The following is a 10,254-nucleotide window of genomic DNA, read 5'->3' on the forward strand; positions in this document are numbered from 1 at the left end:
ATACTTTGTGCTCTGATGTCATCAGGTTGGTTGGCCATTCATACAACTGCATGGTCCCACATGGCTTCCAAAAAGACAATTACTCAAAGATTGTGTTGATAGCCACTATCATCTTTATTGCACATTTTTGTACAGTGTATAACAAAGTGCAAAGACAGCTTTTGGATACAGGCAAAAACTAAAATCTAATCAAATGAAAAACAAAGACACCCAATTATCTGAAAAAGGACAATAATCTATTTATCACCAAACTGGTTTCAAAATGTATAAATAAAATTTTAAAAAGGCATCAAACTGAGAATTATTCATAACGCACTGCTTGGAACCAACCATATGAGTATTCTGCAGCAGTAACCTTACAGCTAAGTCCTTGTTGTAACATTCCTTGAATAGACACATTAACCTCTTTTCCCCTACCCAAGAGAAGCCTCGCTAATCCTTGGCCTTAAATAGTTTAATGCAAGGACTTACTCATGCAATCTCATTCGAGCTGGTTTGCAAAGTAAGAACTGAGGCGGAAGTGGGCCTTACTCACACATGTAACATTGCCCAGTGCAGCAATTTTTATCTCAATATCAAGTCATTTCTGGGTAACAAGTAACTTACTGTGATAGTTGTCCATTAAAATGGTCAAAAATAAAGAAAAATGGCTTTTTAGCAAAAAACTATTCTCAAGCAAGAATTTTGTTAAGAATATCAGTGTGGTCTGAGTAGAGGACACTAAAGCGGTGCATTAGGATTGTGGCTTGGGGATCAATCCATTAGCTCCTGAGTGACGCAGCGGTCTAAGACATCGCACCTCAGTGCTAGAGGCGTCACTACAGCCCCTGGTTCAATTCCAGGCTGTATCACAACAGGCTGTGATTGGGAGTCCCATAGGGTGGCGCACAACTGTCCGGGTAGGCTGTCATTGTAAATAAGAATTTGTTCTTCGCTGACTTGCCTAGTTAAATAAACTGGTCAAAATTGTTTGTACTTTTACAGTGTTAGTTTCCTCAGCTGTACCAATATGATGGGCCTATATGGGCCTTTAAAACGGATGGAATACACCTTAGGAATGCAAACAATGCTTATAGAAAGACGAGGTACAACAGAAAAAATAAAGGACCTATGTGGTGAACACTTGTTTCATGTTCTAATCTTACATACGTTCTATGACAAAACCATCCACATAAGATTTTTTTGAAATCACAAAAAAATATATAATAATTCAAAATAGTTTATTCCTGTCAATCAAAAATAGTCACTGATTTATTGGTAAACACACCTTCAGGATCTTACAGTAGATCATCAGTAGACACATAAAAAAAAATGGGAAAGAAACATCGTCATGTAAAAAAGAGCATAAACACAAACCAAATAGACTTCCTCTTATAAGATGATATAAATACAATATCTTATAGACAAAAGCAAGACCGAGAATGGCCAGATGTACTCCCTTGTTAATTCCCAGAGGCTGTTCAAGTGAAACAGTAGTCGAGGTGGGCCAGCAGTTCTCTGTGTTGACTGGTGGCGTATGGGGCTCTACACTTTGGACACTCCAGGAAACTCTCGTCCAGAAGGCTTTTGGAGGGCGAGGTGGGGATGGGATCCTCAATGGACAGCCTATCAAACTCCAGCTTGTTGTAAGAACTTGGCTCAGAGAAACGAGACTCGCTCTGCTGTTTACGAAATTGAAAATACATAGAAACCAATCAATTGTCCCACAGTTGCTTATCTGAAGATAGCAAAGGTATTCATGATGACAATTGAAAAGCAGAAAAGTCTAAAATAATTTAAGTGTACTGCAACATTTTGCAATTGCTTACTTGATGGCTGGATTCCAGTCTCGTGATTTGGTCCCGAGCCTTGCGCAGCTCTTTCAGGACCTTGTGCAACTGATGCTGTAAACTGTGCCGATCGAGCTTCTCGTTCTCAAAGTCTTTGGCAGACAGCTGGATCTGGGGGGAATAGACAACAGCAAATCAAGAGAGCACTGCAGAGATCTTGGATGTTGTATTGCATAAGAGATGTTATACAACAGACTATTTCACAATCTAGAGTCAGGAATGGTTTAGGTTGCCAATAGAAAATCTAATTGTATTCGTCACATGCACCGACTACTAATATTGGTACCCTTGGTAAATCATATTTTATTTTTGTTTATCCTCTTGGTCTTTCAAAATATTCACAAAAATCTTAACTTTTAATTAAAGTAAAACTAATGAAAGAAAAAAAATTATTCTTAACCCAAAACAAATATTTTTCTCAAATATACGTGTGCTACAATTATTGGCACTCCTTCCTTACCTTTGCCAACAGCTCAGAGTCTTCTCCTATAATGTGTAATGAGGTTGGAGAACACATGGCAAGGGACCCGAGACCATTCCTCCGTACAGAATCTCTCCAGGTTCCAAGGTCCATGCTTGTGGACTGTTCTTCAGCTCATCCCAAAGATTTTCTATAGGGTTTAGGCCAGGGGACGGCTATGGCAAAACCTTGATTCTGTGGTCAGTGAACCATTTTTGTGTTGATGTTGAGGTGTGCTTTGGTTCATTGTCCTGCTGGAAGATCCAACCATGGCCCAGTTTAAGCTTCCTAGCAAAGGCAGTCAGGTTTTGATGTAATATCTGCTGGTACTTGGAGTCCATGTTAACATGTATCCTAACAAGTTGTCCAGGGCCGTTGGAAGAAAAACAGACCCACAACATCAAAGATCCACCACTATAGTTCACAGTGGGAATGAGGTACTTTTCTGCATGGATATATTTCTGTCTACGCCAAACCCACCTCTGGGGTTTGTTTCCAAAACGCTCTATTTTGGTCTCACCTGACCACAGAACCAGGTCACATTGAAAGTTCCAGTGACATTTGGCAAACTGTAGGCGCTTGAGTTTGTTGTTTGATGACCGGGTTTGTTGTTTTTATGGCAACCCTCCCAAACAACTTGTGGTTACATATGTGGCGTCTGATCGTAGTTTTGTAGAGTTTCTGACCTAACTAACGTCTGCAATTCTCCAGCTGTTTTTTTGGCCACTCTTACCATCCTCCTCACTGTGCTTGGGGTCAATATAGACACACGTCCTCTTCCAGGCCAATTGTTAACACCTCCAATTGCTTTAAACTTCTTAATTATTGCCAAAATAGTAGAAATGGGCATTTTCAACCGGTAAGCTATTTTCTTATAGCCATTTCCTGATTTGTGCATCTCAACAACTTTTGTCGCACATCATTACTGTATTCTCGGGTCTTTCCCCATAGTGATGGATGACTATGGGAACTTGGCCTGTATGTCACCTTATATTTATACCCCAGTGAAACAGGAATTCATGGCTTACCACTTAAGTATTCCTAATCACTCAGGTGAATTTAAATACTTAAAATATGAGTCAGATTTTACTCATAAGAATTTATAGGGGTGCCAATAATTGTGGCAGACATGTTATGGAGAAAAATATTTATTTCACATGTATTTTTTCCAATAATTTTACTTCAATTAAAAGGTTAGATTTTTTGTGAATATTTTGAATGAAAGGCCAAGAGGAAAACAGCAAAGACATTTTTTTTTACAGCCCGTTTTGCTCAAGTTTACCAATGGTGCCAATGTAAGTGGAGGGCACTGTAGACATTACCGTGAAATGCTTACTTACAAATTCCTTAACCACCAATGCAGTTCAAGAAAGAGTTAAGAAAATATTTACTAAATAAACTAAAGCGATTAAAAAAAATAAAAAGTAACACAATAAAATAACAATAACGAGGCTATATACAGGGGGTGCCGGTACCGAGTCAATGTGCAGGGGTACAGGTTAGTCAAGGTCATTTGTACATGTTGGTAGGGGTAAAGTGATTATGCATGGATAAACGACCTACATACCTGCTGTTCCAGTACAGCAACTCTCCTCTGCTCCTCATTTTGATTTAACTGAGATTTCTGGAGTAGATTCACCTGAACAGAAAACAGTATTTTGTCTTAAAGGAAATTGGAGGTCCTATCGACATTCAGTATTACTGTGTCTTTTGAAAGAATAGCGGGAAAGTGTAGAGGGTGTGAAGAAGAACGAGGAGCATTAGGCGAGAAAGTGGCTGAGGCCGGGATCGAACTCCCCTCTCCAGCGGGTATATATGGTTCAGCACAGAACATTTTTATTTAATCCCCTACATTGAACTGTTGTTAGATCGGTATATATTCAACGAGACACAACCTGACTAATTTAAAAACCAACTTTTCCCCAGCAACTCATCCACAGGTCATGGTTGCAAATGACAATGCTTTATAAATTAACTCACCTGGTCAAACAAAGTTGCACAATAAACCACACAAAGTATCTCCCTGGTGTATAACAGTACCTGCAGCAGAAGCTCAGCAGACCTTTTCCTCTCGTCTTCCAACCTGGCGTCCATGCTGTCCCGCTCGGACCTCATCCTGTCAGCCCGGTCGGCCAAGCACTTCCTCTCCTCGCTGACTCTGTGTCTCCTGCTGAGGCGCTCGGCCTGGAGCTGTTCTCTGGCCTCGGCCACCTCCCGGCAGCGCTCCTCGTACCTCCCCTGGGCCCGCGCAGCAGCCTCCTTCTGGGCCTCCACGTCCCGCTTGGCCTGCAGCAGAAGCTTGTCGTAGTACTCCTGCAGCTGGGGGGAAGACTTCTCAGGTGCTGGGGAAAATCAAGCAGGGTTACAATAAAATATGATCCTCTATGCAACACTTATGAATCGGTCACTAGGAAGTACCGTTTGTCAAGTATACTTTGCTTTATCACTTGTATTAGCTAATTATAACAAATTTGTAAACGCTAATTATAAGCTTGAGTTAATTTCAGGAAATCAAATTAGCACAACACAAAATCCATCTGTTTAAACTGGAGATATCAGATTTTTTTCAATCCACCGCATCTGCCAATAGCCGTTTTCGGCATCTGCAGTATAAGGTCTACGAGAACCACAAGCATCACAGGCGTAGTCTGAAGTCAGTATCGCCGATCTGCCAACTTCTGTCAGTAGCATCCGAACGGTTCGAGCTACACACTAATATGACCCCTCTATGGAAAGGTGAGTCTCTCACGAACACGCACATTTGCTCTAGGATGTCCACAAGCCAAACCTGAAAGCAGCCTGGTACCACTTTAAAAATGAATGGAATTATATAGATAGTTTAGTGCCAAAAATAAGGGGTTAAATCTGTATAAAAAAATACAAATAGTTTCCTGATCCTTCTTATATCTCTTCGATATAATACAGACACTTCAAAACAAACTTCCTTTAGATTTATTTATTTGTACTATCAGTTTTTCCATGTATGAATCTGGTATTCAATGCGTTTCCACAGACTAATAGCAGTAAGGCCAAATGTTTCATCAAATATTTTTTATATATATTTTTTTTTGGGGGGGGGTTCAAATATTCTAAATCAAAAAGCTAAATAGAACCACCCCAATTAAGAAATGCTGTATTCACAGACTGACAAGCGTTGGCCTAGAGGGTAATTATTTTAACCACATGGAACATTTTTTGTGTGTGAAATAAGCCTTTATAATGCGGAGAACATTGTGGGATCTGCCGATTTTTAACAGTGGATTTGCTCTTTACAGCAAACGAGTGCCAAATCCCACACTGGCTCAGAGGCCCTGTTTTTTACCGGCTGAATCGCCTTCTTTGTGTTGTTGTTGGAGAGCTTGGTTGGCTTGATTTAGTTGCTGCTCCAACTCAAGGGTTCTGGCCAGGACTGCCTTGACATAGGCCTCTCGCTGCTGGTCATAAACCATCCACTGTTGGTTCTTCTCCAAAGCCTTACGGAACCCAGGAAAAAAGACACACGGGGGTAAGGGTTAGGTTATACAGTTTTCCTTAGCACTCAACGCACTACGATTTTTGAGCAGACAAAGACGAAAACAAAATGGCAATTTTAATCTTGACAAGTTATTCAACTCACATCTCTCAGGTGATCCTGAACTACTGCAACCTCACCGGTGGGGACCCTGCCATTCTATCAAACAGTATAGAAACACGGGTATTAGAATATATCAAAACAATTGCATAGGTGTACACAACAGAGACAATCACTTTCTACATGAAGACATGGTCTGTTGTATGTGGGTCTGTGGGAGACGAGTCTTGGATGTTTTACTTAAAAAGTCTAATGCAGATGTTTTTAATCGGAATATCACATCATTTCTGGGTAACAATTAAGTACCTTACTGTGACCATTTGAATTGAAATCAAAAATAGCTTCTTAGCAAAGAGCCATTTCTAGGAATTTTTGGGAGTAGTGGGAAGGGAAGGGAAAAGTAGATGTTATTGGCAGAGTAGTTTGGAACACTTTCTTAGTGGATTATTAAACTAATTTACTACCTGGTGATGTCACCAGGCAAGCCAAAACTCCATCCCACCAAAACAGGCTGAAATTTCAGGCAAGTCTTGTCAAACAGCTCTTCCACTAAAAGGGCATAATGATAATTTTCACTATTATTCCAAACTCAGTGTGTGGAAATATATATAGAAACACAAGGAAATCAAGATTAAAGAGGACATAATGAAATCATTAAAAAGGGCAGTAAAGCCTAGCTAAATGCAAAGCCGCCTCTAGTTAAAGTACTGCATACAATAATATAATGCCTAGGGTGTCTTTTAACCGTCAGAGGCCTAGTCAGCCTGGCTGGGATACATCCTCAATAACACCAAGGCCCAACTATCCCTGGAGGGGCTGCCTTCGTTCTGCAATCCCTGGAGAGCGACGCCAGGTCCATCTCATAATAATAATAATGATGTTAAAGTTGGCCCACAGGTTGACATCTGATTGCCTGGTAAGACCAGGAACATGATACCTATGACCTAAGGAGGCGGGACGTCTCAAGGCTGCGCCGCTGTAAGACCCATTGGTCTGCTCAGGCCCTTAACTCCACCTCGAGAGGAGAGGGACTGGGATCATAAACTTGACAACCTTTTCCCAGATGGTCTGCCCATCCTGTATGACTGAACATGTGCGGTAGGGGTTATGTTGTGGAGGGTAATGCCCCCGGTGATGAGGGCCTGTTGGGAGGTGGATTGCCTTGAACATAGTCTCATGGTTATTTGAATGTTACATATGGATTAGAGCACAGATAATACAAATAGTTCTCTATCCATGAATAAGACTAGTGGTAAACCATTTCCCCCATACCAGTGCTTTAAATTGAGGAAAAACTCATTTTATCAGAGGGAAGGGTCTGTCATACTCGTCTGGTAGAGTGGTCAAAGAGGTTAAACAATTAAATGCTTGTGAAGCTCTGTAATCATAAAATGGCTAACTTGTCATTCTCACTCTTATAAATATGACACTAAGAGATTGGATAGATAAGCAATCGGGAAAATAAATGTAATATTTGAATCATGAAAGATGATAAATAGGAAATGCTGTCAGAGCCTATTCAACTGGCCTATCGGTGTGGTTTTTAGCAGCTCCAAATAAATCTTGTGTGAACAGTGTGCAATAAGCTAATATCACCCCATTCCTGATGTTTCTCTCTATGAAGTCATGCAGGAAATATTAGAAGGGAGTGAAAAACAAAATGACTGGGGGAAATTCCTCCAAAGCTTAGGCTACCCCCCCCCCCTCCCCCTAAAATAGAGAATCAAATAGCTTGCCGGTCCATGTTATTACCATCAGTGTGTTAGGGCAGTAAAAAGAACATCCTGTTTTCAAAGGATTTAAAAAATGACCTAATTACTTTTAGCAACATTTAAGTGCTTTATAATGGTGTGTGCTGTTTTTGATAGTTCTCCGGAAGATTAATCGCATGTCGAAAATGTCTGGCGCCCCTGCGATTACCTTTAAAAAAGTGGCCCCCATAAGAATATTGTTGAGTAGCCCTGTGGTGCGTTCAGATAGCTTCAACATTTGCTATGTTGCGTGACGGTTTGGCCTGAACACGCTTCCCCAAAACTGTGTGCACCATTTGTCAACAGCCTTTGAGGTAAATTTGCTTACGTTTGGTGCTGTGGCATGATCAATATGGGTGTAACCATCTAAAAACACAAAACCTATGCAGTACACCATACAGTAATCGCCCTGTGGGCCACCATAATCACAACGCTATTCAACTGGTTGTTCAGAACAGTGCCGTTTCAGATTAATTCAATGTTGCACCCCGTTCTGTCATACTGTACGCAACCCTGCACGAAAGCCACCTGAGCTGAGAGTTAACAAGTATTATGTCAGAAGGGCCATTCTGAGAGCAAAGGCTGCCATCTAGAGTTCAAAAATAATATTTCACCTTGAGATTTTGAATGTCCCAGCCTAACCACAACATTCATACAGGAAACTGTAATGTTTGAATATTGAGGGGCGTGAACCTTGGAAGTGTCTTCCTGTCACACATACATCCTCTCCATAACTGATCATTGGTTAACACAATGGAACAAGTTCTAGGCCTACTCAGCAGCCTGCAGATTCCGCTCACCAACCTGGAAATCAGGAAACTGTTCTTCCAGTTCCTGACACCTTGCAGACACTGCCACCAAGTTGTTCTTCAGGTTCCCCGTCTCCTCCGAGAGGGACTGGAAGAGTTTCTCTCTGTGCTCTGCCTCTCTCCTCCCCTGGTCCAGCTGAGACTGGAGCGATGCCACCACCTCTCCCCCACTGGAACTCAGCTGTTGTCTCAGAGTCTCCACCTCCTTGTCCTTTGCCAGCAGCTGCTGATTGTTCCTCTCCCTTAACGTCTCCAGAGACAGAATTCTCTGCAATCAATTGCAACATTTTGGTAGTTTATTTCTCTTCTTAAATGAACATGATTCATCTTTATATTATCACAACTCCATCAAGACAATTTCAAAAGCCAACCGTCTTCAAAGGAACACGCCCATGATGTTCTCAATGATAAACCCACAGACTGCTACAAAGCCACATTGTGAAAGTGAAAGTGATTGGTGGTCACAACAAGTTTATGAACATAAAGTGCAAAGGTTGTTTTGGTTTGAAATGTTTCCTGTTTATGGATGTAGGCTACCTCATCACTACGGTGTCAACCCCATTCCATTTGGACTTTATAATAATCATTTGACTGGCAATACTAGATTAGCCTAAGCATCTCACAAGAGTCTATTTCTGCACAAGCTACTATGCTTTGTCATTTTGCTAGCTAGTTAACTTACCTCTAGCAATTTGCTCTTGTCCAAGTCTGGTGGCCTCGCCGTTCGTTTTGATATTTCATCCATCATCTTCTTCAGGTGATTATTTTCCTTCCTGAGTCTGTCCATTTCCATGTCTGCTTGCTTTGAGCCACTGGTTTTAAAGCCTAACTTGTTGACAATGATATCCTTGGTGCTTTTTGATGCCATGTCTGGCGTGTTACCTAGAAAAACTAGTTTGACGTTTTTTTTGTCAATGTATAACAATTCAAATCACTCACATCTCATTCAATTGCACATTTTCAATCAAAGCTAACTACATCTAGGTAGTAAATCTAATAGGAAATACTCAAGTTTGTTTATTTAATTGGGCATACATCCAATTAAATGTCGCACCTGCAGTGAGGCCTAGCTAACGTTATTTGTTTAAATTGGCACGCCAAACACAAAACAAACTCAAGCCCAAAACAACAGAACATACCTAACCAAAAAAAAAACATTTCTCCAAAACGTTATAACTGAATGACATAAATATAACATAATCATACCAACAAGATACAGATCATCTGCTAGGTTGTTGGCTATATATTTTTCTTGAGTTGGTGGCTAATGCTAGCTAGCTAAGTTAAATACTGTACAGTAGGTGCTGGTCTGCCTAACAACACAGCTATAGTTAGCCAGCAATCCGTCCTTATTTAGCTAGCTAAACTTTTGTTCGTTCAACCCAAACTCTTTTCTATTGTTAATAAAACATGTATGGATGCATCTAAATATTTAGAAAATATAACTCACAATGTAGAACTCTGTTTCCGAAATAACAACATAGGATGCTTGATTTATGAGAATGAAACGGACACTTTCTTGCTTCCAAGTTGAAAACAAGTTTGAATGCAGCGCTTCAAGCGTCATATCCGGGTGTCAGATGACGCGGGCACTCCTTTTTTAATAAACCACCACTAGATGGAGACAGAGTACTGTTATTGCTCAGACCAATAACAGAGCACACAATAAACTTGCCATGGAACACAAATTAATAGATAAATATGAATGGAAAATACGATTAGCTAAGTCTATATTTATTTTGGTCCTATCACTATCCTGTTTTAATAGCAGCATGCAATTAGTCAACTATCTACCATCTTATCCAACGTTTACTGAACCACTCTTTTCTCTGTC

General features: G+C 40.6%; 1 protein-coding gene across 2 annotated transcripts; it reads right to left on the reverse strand.

Moving 5' to 3' along the window:
* Positions 1–90: 90 nt before the first annotated feature.
* LOC109865364 (centrosomal protein of 55 kDa) lies at positions 91–9,995 on the reverse strand. Of its 2 annotated transcripts, none has more exons than XM_020453483.2 (9): positions 9,871–9,995; positions 9,103–9,311; positions 8,416–8,688; positions 5,906–5,959; positions 5,612–5,762; positions 4,330–4,631; positions 3,857–3,928; positions 1,809–1,940; positions 91–1,661 (listed from the first exon to the last, which is right to left on the reverse strand). In XM_020453483.2, exons 2-9 carry the CDS (start codon positions 9,286–9,288, stop codon positions 1,461–1,463), a joined length of 1,371 nt encoding a protein of 456 aa, XP_020309072.1. In that variant the 5' UTR covers positions 9,289–9,311; positions 9,871–9,995; the 3' UTR covers positions 91–1,460. The 2 variants fall into 2 exon arrangements, with proteins under 2 accessions (XP_020309072.1, XP_020309073.1); XM_020453484.2 differs by having other exon boundaries at positions 8,416–8,670; positions 9,871–9,976.
* Between the last annotated feature and the right edge of the window lie 259 nt (positions 9,996–10,254).

The sequence above is a fragment of the Oncorhynchus kisutch genome, linkage group LG20, assembly GCF_002021735.2.
Source record: "Oncorhynchus kisutch isolate 150728-3 linkage group LG20, Okis_V2, whole genome shotgun sequence".
NCBI classification, from domain to species: domain Eukaryota; kingdom Metazoa; phylum Chordata; class Actinopteri; order Salmoniformes; family Salmonidae; genus Oncorhynchus; species Oncorhynchus kisutch.